The 16048-nt window shown below is 44.6% G+C and overlaps 1 protein-coding gene across 1 annotated transcript in view; it reads right to left on the bottom strand.

Annotated features, from left to right (window-relative positions):
- The window catches only part of LOC115459355 (zinc finger protein 420-like), a 49514-nt gene extending 37056 nt beyond the window's left edge, over positions 1-12458 (bottom strand). Inside the window, exons 1-4 of the mRNA XM_030189193.1 lie at positions 10791-12458; positions 6519-7038; positions 4328-4561; positions 1285-1382 (exon numbers count right to left, since the gene is read on the bottom strand). Of these exons, the coding sequence (XP_030045053.1) occupies positions 1285-1382; positions 4328-4561; positions 6519-7038; positions 10791-12458 (2520 nt within the window). The remainder of the gene's footprint in view (positions 1-1284; positions 1383-4327; positions 4562-6518; positions 7039-10790) is intronic.
- Positions 12459-16048: the final 3590 nt, after the last annotated feature.

Here is a 16048-nt window from a genome sequence, read left to right as displayed (position 1 = left end):
TTCCCTGTGCCAATTACCCGCACCCGTAGAATCCTGGTGCATCCCGCTTAAGGATGCCCCGCCCTAATATCAAAACTGCGTTCTGGCCCCCTGGCCGCCTAAGCCAGGAGACACGCTGTTCACATTTTCCTGCTGCCAGTCTGCAGCCTTACTGTTGCTTATGCTTATCACTTTGGAGGAGGTCTTTCTGCCCCCGTTCTCAGCATCTCATTTAGCACTGTTACTGCCAAGTTGCTGTGTACCCCCCGTCGTTATTGCGTCTACCTCTCCTCTTAACGCCTGCTGCGACAAGTTGGCCCCTATGATTGGGTGGGCGGGATGGGACAGCGCTGCTTACACCTGGCCGTCTGGGTTTCCGAGGGCGGTTTCCCTTTCTTCCTTTCCTTTTATTCTCCTTCCTCCCACCCCTCCCCCCTGCCTTAACCCTTTGTCCGCCTGGTTCCCCTCCCTCTTCCCTGTGCCCTCCTCTCCTCTTCCCCCCCCCACCCTCCCTAATGTCGCTGGCCATCGGCCCGGTTGTGCCCAGCCTCCCTTTAGGAGGTGGCTGGGTTCTTTCCCCTCCTACCCCCCCTAACTGCCTATGCCCACAGTCCCTCCCAACCCCTTCCCACCATGTAAACTCCGCCGTAAAACAGTTGGATCACAAAGTCTTACTCTTACTAAGTAATCCTTCCCGCATCCCCCTCCCTCCCTCCCCCTGTCCCCTTGAAATAAGCTCAGGAGAGCAAAGACTGTAAAAAAAAAAACCACCCAGGTAGGAGATCAAAGCTTATTAAGTGCCAGACTGCGAGACTTAGACGAGAATGATTGAATGTAGGGTTCCCAAGTTCTTAAGAAGGCTTTTCTTGTCTTTGGGAGAACCCCACCATCCTACGTTCCTGCAACAAGAGCTCATGTAACCTGTTCCTCCAGTGCCAATTATCTGGCGGATCTTCGCTCATCCATGCTCCCATAATGAGCTTCTTCCCCAATAGGCTGGCCTTATGATTAAGCTGATGAGTCCCTTTACATTGAAGCGCAAATACTTCATATTTATCCAGTAAAATCCCCAGGGGGAAAACGGGACCCTGGAATGCAACAGCGACTCCAAATACTTAATATCTGTTTCCAGAAGGCCTTTATCCGATGACACTCCCAGAGAGAATGAAACAACGTACCCTGCCTCTGTTTGCACTTGGAACAGAGAGGATCCGATACCCCCCCCCCCCATTCGGAACACTTGAGCCTTGGGCATGTATGTCTGTATAAAATTCTGTACCGACATTCACGCAAGTTAGCACTCACCGACAATGTTGGTATCCGAGATGTCAATTTCCGAAAATCTAACTTCAACTTATTCTGTGCCCAACGCCGCTGGATACTCCCTGTATCTTTTCCCCCACCTAATTCCAAAAGGGCCCTCTGCAAACCTGATACTGAGAGCCTATCCCCGGGAGTTACGGACCAAGAAAGGGATCTGGGTGTCGTTGTCGATAACACACTGAAACCTTCTGCTCAGTGTGCTGCTGCGGCTAGGAAAGTGAATAGAATGTTGGGTATTATTAGGAAAGGTATGGAAAACAGGTGTGAGGATGATATAATGCCGTTGTATCGCTCCATGGTGCGACCGCACCTTGAGTATTGTGTTCAATTCTGGTCGCCGCATCTCAAGAAAGATATAGTACAATTGGAAAGGTGCAGCGAAGGGCGACTAAAATGATAGCGGGGATGGGACGACTTCCCTATGAAGAAAGACTAAGGAGGCTAGGGCTATTCAGCTTGGAGAAGAGACGGCTGAGGGGAGACATGATAGAGGTATATAAAATAATGAGTGGAGTGGAGTGGAACAGGTGGATGTGAAGAGTCTGTTCACGCTTTCCAAAAATACTAGGACTAGGGGGCATGCGATTAAACTACAGTGTAGTAAATTTAAAAGTAGAGGAGTGTGGTAGCCGTGTTAGTCCACTCTTAAGGTTATCAATAGAAATCAAACAAAATAAAACATGGAAAAGAAAATAAGATGATACCTTTTTTATTGGACATAACTTAATACATTTCTTGATTAGCTTTTGAAGGTTGCCCTTCTTCCTCAGATCGGAAAAAAAAAATGGGCAACCTTCAAAAGCTAATCAAGAAATGTATTAAGTTATGTCCAATAAAAAAGGTATCATCTTATTTTCTTTTCCATGTTTTCTTTTGTTTGATTTCTATTGGTAAATTTAAAACAAATCGGAGAAAATGTTTCTTCACCCAACGTGTAATTAAACTCTGGAATTCATTGCCGGAAAATGTGGTGAAGGCGGTTAGCTTAGCAGAGTTTAAAAAGGGGTTGGACGGTTTCCTAAAGGACAAGTCCATAAACCGCTACTAAACGGACTTGGAAAAATCCAAAATCCCAGGAATAACATGTATAGAATGTTTGTACGTTTGGGAAGCTTGCCAGGTGCCCTTGGCCTGGATTGGCCGCTGTCGTGGACAAGATGCTGGGCTCGATGGACCCTTGGTCTTTTCCCAGTATGGCATTACTTATGTACTTATGAATGGATCCAAAAAACTCTCGTATGCGACGACCATGGCCTCTGCCCACCTTCCCCGGATCTAAAGATCTAATATTCTTATTTATTGCATTTGTATCCCACATTTTCCCACCTCTTTGCAGGTTCAATGTGGCTTACAATACATCATGGATAGTGGAAATATATAAGAGAATAGACATTTAGTATTACAGAAGTATATTGGGTAACATGATAATGATAAAGCATGATAGTAGTATAACAAGCAAATATTATAAGACAATTCTGGATATATGTGGAGGAGATCATATTTGTTGATCTTTATGGTATGCTTTGTTAAAGAGATGGGTCTTCAGTAGTTTGCGGAAGTTAGTTAGTTCGTAGATATAATGCGCCAACTGTTGATATGCAAAAAGATGACTATAGTTAATGCCTATCCCCAAAGCTCCCAATTCCAATAATCTCCCTCCCGTACCCAATACATGTTCGAGCCTCGTTATCCCCATCTCTGCCCATCTACAAAACACTACAATATTTGATCCTGGGGCAAACATTGGATTACCTTGTAAAGGCAGCTGATCCGAGGTATCTGTTGCTAGTCCCCAGAACTGATTCAAATCTCTCCAAGTATCCCTCAGCGGACTCAACAATATACTGCTTCCTACATGTACAGGCAGTGTCCTTCTGGGGCACTGCAACAAATAATACAAATGGTATGGCTTGAAAAAGTCCCGCTCTTCCCTTTGTGGCGTAAAATCCTGTCTATCTAGCAGCCAATCTCCCAAATGTCTGAGCAAACATGCTTGATTGTATCTCCGGATATCAGGAATCCCCATTCCCCCCACTCTCCAGGGCCCCATTAAGAAATTCAAGGGAAGCTTAGGCTTCGCATCCTTCCAGGCAAACTTTAAGTACCTATAAATTTGATTTAAATCTTTGCTCTTTAACAGCAAAGGCAATACCTGAAATGTACACAGCCACCTCAGGAATTCCACCATACGAAACAACTGTATCCTCCCATGCATGTTTAACGGCAATGCCCTCCACGTACCCAGCCTATCCTTCATCTTAGTTAATAATCAAGTGATATTTAGGGAATACAAAGCGGACGTCTTCATGGAAATCCTTACTCCCAAGTATAGGAGGGAATCGACAGCCCATTTTAACGGCAACTCAGTCCCCCACTCCTTCTTCACAGTCGCTTGTGCTGTCAGTGCCAGAGATTTAGAGTAATTAATTTTAAACCCAGCAAAGTCTCCATATTCCTGCATGGTCTCCAACAAAGCCCCTAGAGATCTTTTAGGCTGGGTAATATGCACCAGTATGTCATCCATGAAAGCAGAAATTTTAAACGCTGACGACCCCCAATTCACCCTCACTATTTCTGGATGGGATACAATCTCCCTAATTAAGGGATCCAACGCAAGCACAAACAGTAAGGGTGACAGGGGGCATCCCTGCCTCGTACCCCTTCTTATCAAAAACATAGAGGACTGTTCCCCATTAACCCACTGCATTCTGAAATACACCCTCCACCCCCACGTTCTCCAATACTGCGAATAGAAAGTCCCAGACTACCCTATCAAAGGCCTTCTCTGCGTCAAAGCTGACCAGCAGAGAAGGCCTTTTCTGTGTTTCCACTATCTCTAAAGAAGCCAAAAGTGCTCTAACATTACTTGCCACTGATCTACCTTTCACGAATCCTACCTGAGGGGTCGCTATCAGGTCTGGGAGCACCCTAGACAGCCTATTGGCTAAGATCTTAGCATACAATTTAATATCACAATTTAACAACGATAAAAGACTGTAGGATCCTACTTCCCTCTCATCTTTACCTGGCTTCAGCAGCACTATCACTTTTGCCACATTAAGAGAGTCTGGCATGACTCCAGAAACTGCCATAGTGTTGAACAAATTTAACAGTGGGGGTGTCACCTGCTCCTGAACCAACGTATAAAATGCCATACTAAACCCATCTGGTCCTGGCGCTTTGTGAATTTTACTCTGCTGAAATGCCAGCATTATCTCTCCCTCTGTAATATTACTGTTAACATATTCCGTTTGCGATTCTGAAATCCTGGGCAACACCTGGTTAACTAAATAGACAATGCTATCCTGCATTGTTTCATTAGGCTCCCCATATAACGTCTCATAATATTTCCTGAAGCGCTCAGTAATTTCTCCAGTTTCTCGAAGAAGATGTCCCCCTTCCGCTCATACCTGCATGATTCTCGTGGGACCCCCTTTCCCCTTCGCCAGTCTCCCCAACAATGTCCCAGCTTTATTCCCATGTAGAAAAAGTTGGTATTTATAATAAAGGTATGACTTCACCGCCCTCTGATGGAGCAGTTCATTCAGGGCTCTCTGAGTGGCCATAAGAGCACCCTTCACGTCCTGTGTCAGGGCTGTTCCAAACTTAAGCTGCTGCAAGCAGACTTCTTGTTCTAAACGAAGAAGGTCCTTGTCCCTCATTTTCTTAGACCTAGCCCGATACGCTATAATCTCACCCCTCATCACCACCTTGGCTGTTTCCCAAAACAGGCTGGCCTGCTGCCTATGTCCACTATTGTGACTTTCAAACTCCTTCCATTTATCTGTTATGAAGGCCTTAAAATGTGGATTCCAAGCAAGCTCTAATGGAAATCGCCAACCCCCCTCCTACTCCCAACCCGATACTTGCAGCTGCACCCAGATGATTGCATGATCTGAAATCTCACAAGGCCCTATTTCTGCATCGAAACTCTAGCAAAAAAGATCCTTGGATATAAGTAATCAATACGCGACTGTGTCAAATGCGCTCTCGACACATGTTTATAGTCCTTTTGCGTCGGATGCAAGACTCGCCACACGTCAATCAAGTCCAGTGCTGTACAGAGGAAGGGCAAGCCCCTGGATGAAGAACCCGAACTGGGCAACCGCGATCCAGTTCTATCCATCTGGGGGTCATAGACCAAGTTAAAATCCCCACCTAAGATGACATTTCCCCCTGGTAGGGACTCAGCAGCTCTATAATCGTTTTGTAAAATTTCTGGTCGAAGACATTAGGAACATAAATATTTCAAAAGATATATACACTGTTACCCATTACTACCTCGGCCAGAACATATCATCCCCCAGCACTTCGTTTAATCGACTTAATCTGCAATTGTAGCCCCTTGCGGAAAACTATCAGCACTCCCCCTTTTTTATGGTCTGCCGGGGACCCCACCACCTCCGCTACCCACCCTCTCTTAAATTTGTTATGTTCCGCCGCCGTCAGATGCGTCTCCTGCAGGAATGCAACATCAGCCCTATGCCACTGCATGGCCTGCAGAACTTTTGTGCGTTTAATGGGTGACGAACCCCCCACCCCCACACACACACACACATTCCAAGATATTAATTTAATCGATCCCAGCTGTCTCTCCGACCAATATTATTAGCAAAGTTGCCATTACCGGAAATATGAAGGCATGCCCCCCAGCCCCTGAGGTGCCCTCCCCTCTTTCAACAAGATCTCTATAGCGCACCCCAATACTGTTCTGCCCATCCTCCTCCTGGCGACAAAAAAAACCCCATCCCCCACCTCCCCGCTTCCCCCCCAACTCTCCACCCCCTACCCCCCAACCCTCCACTCCCCTCATACTGCCCAAACACCAATACAAGATCCTCGTCAGAGAACAAGTCAAGCCTCCCCCCCCCCCCCCCCCCATCTAGCATCATCTCGCATAATACAAAACTTATCGTATACCCACTCCACTATGTTGGCTTCCTTATTAAGCATGCAATTAATTCACACATTTATACTAAGGTTACCCCCAGTCCAAGCTGACCCCTAGACTTATAGCAGTCCAGCTATTGTCGTGTCGCCACTCACGCTGCCATCTGTTCTGACTGCTTCCCATTCAGATCGCCTGCTTGTTTCACTGCCATTCATGGATCCTGCTGACTGCCGGGCCCTGCCAATCCTCCGTCCTCCGCTGGTCTACCCACCAGGTGATTGGCAAATTGTAGTGCCTCCGCAGGGGAATGGAAAAAGGGTTTTACCCTCATGCTGGATCCTCAACTTCCCGGGAAACAATAAGGAGAAGCGCACCCGCCTCTCATATAGGAATTTGCAGACCTCTGTAAATTGCCTGCGCTGAGCTGCCACTGTAGCCAAGAAGTCTTGAGAACACAGCACATTGTTGTCTTCATACCGCACCTTCCCTTTTAGCCGCCATGCTTGTAAAATTTCTTGCTTGTGGGTGTAGTTAAGCACTTTGCAAATAACCACTCTCGATCGCTCTTTATCTTGCTTGGCCAAACCCAGCCAATGCGCTCGCTCAATTTTTAGGGTGCTCTCCAACCGTTGCAGATTCAGCGCCTTAGATAGCCATGTTTCAAGGAATTCCCGTAAGTCCACCTCTCTCAGTGTCTCCGGCAGTCCCACCAGCCTAAGATTATTCCGTCGTGATCTATTTTCTAAGTCTTCAACTTTTGCTTCGAGAGTTTCCAACTTTCTCTGCAGTTCTTTCTGCTGAGTCTCATATTGCGCACACTGATCTTCTACATCTGACAGCCGTTGCTGGAACCCCGACACGTCCGTTCACAACCCTTCCAGCTTACCATCCATTGGCAATTTTTGTCCACTGATGCCTCCAGCAAGGTCGAGACCTCCGCCACCACCTCAGCCACCCATGCCGAGCTCACCAACTCTCCCGAGGGGCCAGGGTCCGCCATCTTGCCATCGCCCATGCGGCTCTGCGTTCCTTCCTTTCGGAGTGCTTTTGTGGTCATTCTGACCCGATTTCTGAGCGCGCGTTGCGATTTTCACACTGCTGGGATATTCCTACCGCTCTCTCCATTCTTGTGGGTTTGCACTTTCGATTTTGATGATGCTGAGGGCTTGTTGTTACCAGAGGGGCCTCGGAGCTTTAACGTGTGGCTCCCTTCCCTTAGCCTAGCATCACGTGACTTCCTGGGCGGTAAATTCATTTTTTACGCGCTTCCAATACGCGTGCCGGAAAATTATTTTTTATTTTCCAATGCGTGGTGCTAACCAGGCAGTAATCGGCAGTGTACGAATGCTGACAATTACCATCCGGTTAAAGTGGGAGACCTTACCGCTAAGTCAATGGGTGGCAGTAAGGTCTTAGACCCAAAATAGACACGTGCCAATTTTTATTTTGCCGCACGTCCATTTTCTTCCCCCACAAAGGCCTTTTTTACAGGCACGCTGATAAATGGATCTGCGCACGTCCAATACACCATTTTTCAGCGCACCTTAGTAAAAGGACCCCCCTAATTCTTTTTTTTTTTTTTAGCTATAATGGTTAGTGACTAGGACTGAAAGCTGCTACGCAGCCACTAGGCAAGAAACAAAAGACAGACTAAGCAGACAGGGCGTGCACAAAGGCTTGGCGGAAGCAGGGGCTAGGATATACATACAAGCTTGGCAGAAGCAGAGGTTAGGAGGTACATACAAGCTTGGCAGAAGCAGGGGTCAGGAAATACATACAAGCTTGGCAGAAGCAGGGGTCAGGAAATACATACAAGCTTGACAGAAGCGGGGTTCAGGATATACACATAAGCTGGGCAGACGCAAGGTTCCAGATATACACACAAGCTGGGCAGAAACGGGGTTCAGGATAAACACACAAGCTGGGCAGAAACGGGGTTCAGGATAAACACACACGCTGGGCAGAAACGGGGTTCAGGATAAACACACACGCTGGGCAGAAGCAGGATTCAGGATATACACACAAGCTGGGAAGAAGCAGGGTTCAGGATATACACAAGCTGAGCAGAAGCAGGATTCAGGATACACACAAAAGCTGGGCAGAAGCAGAGCAATGGCTGAAGCTTCAGTAGCTAACAAACGCAGACTGGGAGCAGAGCAATGGCTGAAGCTTCAGTAGATAACAAACACAGCCAGACTGGGAGCAGAGCAACAGCTGAAGCTTCAGTAGCTAACAAACACAGCCAGACTGGGAGCAAGACAATGGCTGAAGCTTCAGTAGTTAACAACCACAGACAGAGAGTACAGCTAAGGCTGAAGCTTCAGCAGCTACAAACAGAGACAGAGAGTTAAACAATGGCTGAAGCTTCAGTAGCTACAAACAGAGAATAAGGCAACAGAAGGACTAGCAGTCCACAGACACGACAAGCAGAAGGGCAAGAGCCCAGAGCAAGGCTATGTAGCAGTGCAACAGTACACTGACTAACCTGACGACCTTTTGGCAATGCAAAGGCCCTAAATGCAAGTACAGCACTTCCTTATAAAGACTCTCACTGATGATGTCATCTACTGCAGGACAGGAGCAGGAAACACACTGAGACCAAGGAGAGGCTTGGAACACATAGGAAGTGAGCACACAGGAAGGACAGGCAGGAGCCATCTTGGAAGCTGGCCCTGGCCCGGTAGGAGCCATCTTAGAAGCTGAACATCGGGAAATTAGGTGAGCAAAAGAGTCACCACGACCACAGACGTGACAAAAATAAAAAATATTTTCTGCCATGCATATCAGACACGCATCAAAAATGGAACTACTGCCTGGGGCATGCTGTAACCGAGCGGTAGTTCCAATCTAACAGACCCCTTAAGCAGCAATGGGTCATGATCCCAAATGCTTTTCTGCTACAGTGATTTAATGTTTATAGAGTTTCTAGTAAATGACATTTGTCACCTTGTTGCGCCTTTCCATATAAAAAGTTTCTGCCATCAATACTTCGAATCCAGCTATGAGAGCGTAACTGTTTCCAGCTCTTTCTTGCAAAACCTACATGACGGTTGCATCAGTTTTTTCTAAGCTCTCTGTGAACCATCTCAACTGTTATCCACTGTCCTGAGCTGGAATTATCAATTTCTCATTATCAGGTTTCAGTTCTACTACTACTACTACTACTATTTAGAATTTTTAAAGCGCTACAAAGCGTACGCAGCGCTGCACAAACATAGAAGAAAGACAGTCCCTGCTCAAAGAGCTTACAATCTAATAGACAAAAATAAAGCAAGCAAATCAATTAATGTGTAGAGGAAAGAAGAGAGGAGGGTAGGTGGAGGCGAGTGGTTACAAGTCAAAAGCAATGTTAAAGAGGTGGGCTTTCAGTTCTCCTCCTGTTTATCATTCACGTGTCCAGGTTTGATCCATGTATGGTTCCTGGAATAATGCTTTATATTTCCCACTGTACTTGTACACTTGTCACTTGTTTTTCCTTGTTTCAAGTCTATTAAGGGGTTTACTACTCCGTCCGTCACAAATATATCTAGGTGGGTTTCATTCTAAAAAGAGACGAGGAAACTGAAAAAGAGGAAACTAGACAGAAAAAGGGGGGCAGAACTGCAATATTAATAGGACAGCATGGGAATAAGCTGTTATCCAGGCACATCTTAAAAAAAAAGGGGGGGGGGGACAGTCATAATGAACACTATATAACTCTTCTTCCCTATGATTCTCTAATGTGTCTGTAACACGTGAATCTCATTCGACCATAACATCACTTTATATTTGTTTCATCACCGGAGGTGGCTAACGCCTCACGGTACTATGTAAGCCACACTGAGCCTGCAAAAAGGTGGGAAAATGTGGGGTACAAATGTAACAAATAAATAAATGCTTGCAGGGTCATGTCCTTAACTATACGCATCCTGAAAAAAAGAAATGTTTTCAAGTCAGTCTTAAATTGCTGTAGTGTTGTGTTTTCATGCAGGCTTTGTGGGAGTTTATTCCAATTTTCGGGACCCTTTACTGAAAAAATAGCTGCCCTAGTATGCTCATGAAAAATTTCCCTAAATAAGAAAACCACCATGCGATGTTGAGTTGCTGATCTTAATGATCAGCTTCTTTTAAAGAGCTTTCCCTCCTGCTTTGCATATTCTGTTGACTCTTTTCCTGTGCTAACAGGTGGATTCTCACTCATTCCTTCTGCTTGTTGGAATACCAGCCCGAGTTTAATGATGGAAATAGATTCCGGATGCTTGCTGTCATACTTCCGACACTTTTTGCACATTTGGATCTGTTGATGATGTTCAAGAGGCCTGGCGATCTATGATGGTAGCTCTATTTGTTTAATCTATTTCTAAGAGGCCCATTTCTCCTTTAGCTCTAGGAATGTACAGTCTTGATATGCATTGACCCTTATAAACTACATTGCAAGCGTGGAGTTTTCTTGTTCGTACATCCAATTTTTCAAGATATTTAAGAGGCCAGTGCACAATTCCAAAGCTATAAATGAGTACAGAAATTTCAAGCTGGTTTGTGGCCTGTATCTTATCCTTCATTGTTGTGTGGATTCTCCAGTGCTTTGTGAGGTCCTGCTTCAGGCAAAACCTTTTACAACTCCTGTGTGGATTCTCCGGTGCACATTAAGTGTTCCCTTCTGATTAAAGCATTTACCACACTCAGTACATGAAAATGGTTTTTCTCCAGTGTGGATTCGCTGGTGTTTTGTGAGATCTCCCTTTCGACTAAAGCTTTTACTACATTCAGTACATGTAAATTGTTTCACTCCAGAATGGATTCTCTGGTGCATGTTGAGGCTACTTTTGCATCTGAAGCTTTTACCACATTCAGCACATGGAAACGGATTCACACCTGTGTGGATTCTCTGATGTATGTTGAGAAATGATTTGTGAATAAAGCTTTTTCCACACTCACTGCATGTAAAAGCCTTCACTCTTGAATGAATTTTCTGGTGTGCGGCAAGGTATACCTTATGACAGAAGTTTTTACCACACTCAGTACATACTAATGGTTTTAATCCTGTATGCTTCATCTTGTGAATAGTGAGACGTATCTTCTGACAGAAGCTTTTACCACATTCAGTACATGTGAATGGTTTTACTCCTGTGTGGATTCTCCAGTGTGTGGTGAGTGTTGCCTCATGACGGAAGCATTTATCACATTCAGAACACTGAAATGGTTTCTCTCCAGTATGGACTCTCTGGTGCTTTGTTAACTGTGATTTATGAATAAAGCTTTTTCTACATTCAGTGCATGTAAATGATTTCACTCCTGAATGGATTTTCTGGTGCATTGTAAGGTTTGTTTTGTGAATAAAGCTTTTTCCACATTCAGTGCATGTAAATGCTTTCACTCCTAAATGAATTTTCTGGTGCACTGCAAGGTATGCTTTCTGAGTAAAGCTTTTACCACACTCACTACAAGTAAATGGTCTCAGTTCTGTGTGAATTCTCTGGTGTTTCATGAGGGATAATGTCAGGCAGGATCTTCTACTACACTCAACACTTGTAACTGGTTTCACTTCACTGTGGATTCTCTGGTGTTTTGAGAGGGATAACATCTGACTGAAGCTTTTGCCACACTCAGTACATATAAACGGTTTTGTGTGGATTCTCTGATGTTTTGTGAGGTCTTGTTTCATACAGAAGCTTTTACAACATTCAGTACATGTAAATGGTTTTACTCCTGTATGAATTCTCCAGTGCATGGTAAGAGTTCCTTTCTGACCAAAGCATTTACCACACTCAGTACATGAAAATGGTTTTTCTCCAGTATGAATTTTTTGGTGCTTTCTGAGAGAGCCCTTCAAAATAAAGCTTTTACTACACTCAGGACATGTAAATTGTTTCACTCCAGAATGGATTCTCTGGTGTATATTGAGACTATTTCTATAACTAAAACTTTTACCACACTCAATACATGTAAATGGTTTCACACCGGTGTGGATTGTCTGATGCCTTGTGAGATCTCGTTTCCAATGAAAGCTTTTACCACACTCAGTACATGGAAACGGTCTCACATCTGCATGAATTCTTTGGTGCTTTCTAAGGTCTGGTTTATGACGAAAGCTTTTACCACACTCAGAACATGGAAATGATCTGTGAACTCTCTGGTGCTTTGTAAGGTCTGGTTTCCGACTGAAGCTTTCACCACATTCAGTACACATAAATGCTTTCACATTTGTGTGGATTCTCTGGTGCTTTGTGAGGCCTCCCTCCGCACGGAAACATTTACCACATTCTGTACATATAAATGGTTTCATCCCTGAAGGGATTCTATGCTGCGTTGACAATTTTCTTTTTCGATGGTTGCTGCTCTCAGAGACACAACAGGGATATAGCCTCGCATCTTTCTGAATTTTCTGGTATTTTGTTAGTTTTCCCTTCTGACAAAATAATTCTTCAGATTTAGAAGAGATCGATTCTATACTGGTATGTGTTTTTTTATGTTCTCTGAATAATTTTCGGCAACTGAAACTTTGCTTACACTCCGTACTTGAAGCTGGACTCTCTCCTGGGTGAAATTTTGCATTTCTTGTGGAGCTTTCTTCCTGGTTGATGCTACTGTCATAACCAGGACATGAAGATATTCTCTCATCAGTGTTGTTCTGATATTCTGTAATATTTGCATTATTGATACAGCTTTTCCCATATTCTATACTTGTACATATTCCAGTTTCATTATTATTTTTCAGGTGTCGCATTAGCGTTTCCTGTCGTCCTTGTAGTTCTCCCTTTTGACTGAAGGTTTTTCCACAGTCTGTACATACAGATAATCTCTCTTCAGTGTCAGATCCCTGCCCTGATTTCAGAATTACACGATCACTGAGGAATAGCTGACAAATATCGCATAAACATCTTTGATCTCTCATCTGGTTTCTCTGCTCTTCTCCTGTATGTGTGATATTACTGGTACTATGCTCACACCCAGCTGAGTTTCCTGTTGAATTTTTTTCTTTATTTTGATTTTTTTTATTTTCTCCCCAGTCAGAACAGGAAGAAGATTCTTCTTTGTCTCTTTCCCCTTCAGGCTTCTCACTGAGAGTCCAGTGATGTGTCTCTGTATTACTGTTTCTGGGTTCATCTTTTCCTAGATACAAAAAACAACAAACAAAACAAAAGTGAACTTTGGGCACTGTCATAGGACAAGAATAATTTAATCAGTTCAGTAATATAATACCCCTTTTTAAATTTGCCACCCTCTCTGCTGGGTATACAAAAGATGTACATAGAATATACGATCACAATCAAGTCCAATGTTTAAAAGCACCTTTAAAGTCTTTCCACATAGACTTAAGAAAAACCATACTGGGCCATGCTAAGATCCATCAAGTCCGCCATCTTATCTCCCACAGTGGCCAGTCTGGGATACAAGTGCTTGGAAGATCCCAAAAAGCAGATATACTTTTCATGGCTCATTTCTATGGATGAGAAATGGCTCTCCCAGTCCCAAGTCAACCTAAAATATTTTTATGGACTTTTCCTCCAGGAATTTGTCCAAACCTTTTTTTGAACTCCTCTATGTTAGTTGCTTTGTCCACATCCACTGGCAACAGATTCCACAACTTAATTAAGTGCTTCATGTCTAACAACCTTTCAAGGATTTGCTTTCAATCTTCTGGTCATGAGTTTTAGAAAGTGTCTTCTTGTTTTTATGTTGTTTGAAAAATTAAACAACTGTTCTATATTTAACTATTCCACCCCACCCATGGTTTTTATAAAAATTGTATCACACACAGTGGTGTAACAAGTTAGTTACTTCTTCCATTAAAGACCTGGTTGAAGAGCCAAGCTTTCACCTGCTTCCTGAAGTAGAGAGAATCTTATGTTAAGTGGATCCTTTCAGGCAGTGCATTCCAGAGTATGAGGGCTACTCCGGAGAAGGCTCGCTTGCGGGTATCACATCGTGTAATGTCTTTTGGAGAGGGTGTGGTTAATGAAAGTCCTCGAGAGGACCTTAGTGTCCTTGGCGGTGTGTGGAGGATCATCCTATTTTTCAGGTACTCAGGGCCATTTCCTTTCAGGGCCTTGAAGATCAGACATAGAGTTTTAAATTTAGCCCTGTATTGTACTGGTAGCCAATGAAATTTTTGAAGTTTACACTGGCTGTTGAAGCTCACCTAATCTAGAACAACATTGACCGCTGTCGTGGACAGAATGCTGGGCTCAATGGACCCTTGGGTCTTTTCCCAGTGTGGCATTACTTATGTACATATACGTACTTAAGATACATTTCCAAAAGGTCAGCTGACCTTAATCCTGAGAAGGGAATGTCTCAAACACTCTGATAGCAAAGGAAACAAAGTAGAAACCACTTCAAAAGGACATACTTCCTCCCACTGTATTTCATCAGGACTTCCCCCACAAAAAAACAAACTGAAAATCTCTCATAGTGCTATCCATTTACTCAGTCTGCAACTCAGCTGCACTCAGACTCGCTGCCTCAACAGACAGTAAATTCCGTTCTCATACAACTTCTGCAGCGTTTTGTACATGACAGTGCTGCCATTATACAGTCCTCTGAATCTCCTCCAATTTTACCATAGGCAGCCTGCCCATGTGGAAACAATCCAACTGCAAGACAGCCCCCCTGGCTCACCAGATGCTTCTCAATCTCTACATAGCAGTCACCAGAATATGTCTCCTCCCCTCAGAGTCCCCAGTTTTCCACTCACTGGGCCTTCATCCCAGTTAAGACAGACTCTCTCAGCCACTAGCAGCTCAGCCTGAACAACCTCTGGAGGAATTTTCCTACACAAAGTGTTAGGAATGAAGTTTTATAAGAACTTCTTGGGATAAGAGGGGAAACTATAGATTGATGGAATGTTGTCGAGTCTACTTCAATAAAGGGCTCTTTTTATACAATATCTACTTGTCTCCTTTGGTCTGTGGAAGAGTCTCACTACTCCCTTGTTCTTGTACAGTTCTCATCGTAGCAGATCCAGTTTCTCCACCCTGGTGGTTGTTTCTTGTCTCTGAAATGGCTGACAGGTGCAGACCTGAACATGATGCAAGCCTAGCTGGTTCTCTGCAATTCACCTTTGGTGGTTCTTTTCAAGCCCGTGTTTAAATTGGACCTAAAATAAGCTCACATGACCAAAGAACAACTAGAGTACATTTACATGTGAAAGTATATTTGGGGCGAGCTGACATGGAGGGGCATAATCGAAAGCGGCGCCGAAGTTTTCCTAAGGACGTCCTCGCAGGACTTCCTGGCGAAGGGGCAGGGAAACCCGTATTATCGAAACAAGATGGGCGTCCATCTTTCGTTTCGATAATACGGTTGGGGACGCCCAAATCTCAACATTTAGGTCAACCTTAGAGATGGTCGTCCTTAGAGATGGTCGTCCCCAGTTTTCGGCGATAATGGAAACGACCAATTGCAAGCCATTTGGTCGTGGGAGGAGCCAGCATTCGTAGTGCACTGGTCCCCCTCACCTGCTAGGACACCAACCGGGCACCCTAGGGGGCACTGCAGTGGACTTCACAAATTGCTCCCAGGTGCATAGCTCCCTTACCTTGTGTGATGAGCCCCCCAAAACCCACTCCCCACAACTGTACACCACTACCATAGCCCTAAAGGGTGAAGGGGGCACCTACATGTGGGTACAGTGGGTTTCTGATGGGTTTTGAAGGGCTCACATTTACCACCACAAGTGTAACAGGTAGTAGGGGGGATGGGCCTGGGTCCGCCTGCCTGATCTGCACTGCACCCACTAAAACTGCTCCAGGGACCTGCATACTGTTGTCATTGAGCTGGGTATGACATTTAAGCCTTGCAAAAAATATTTTAAATGTTTTTTTTTAGGGTGGGAGGGGGTTAGTGACCACTGGGGAAGTAAGGGGAGGTCAT

This window comes from Microcaecilia unicolor, unplaced genomic scaffold (genome assembly GCF_901765095.1).
Source record: "Microcaecilia unicolor unplaced genomic scaffold, aMicUni1.1, whole genome shotgun sequence".
Taxonomy (NCBI): domain Eukaryota; kingdom Metazoa; phylum Chordata; class Amphibia; order Gymnophiona; family Siphonopidae; genus Microcaecilia; species Microcaecilia unicolor.
Note: the sequence above shows the minus strand (reverse complement) of the source record. Positions and strands in the feature narration are given on the sequence as shown.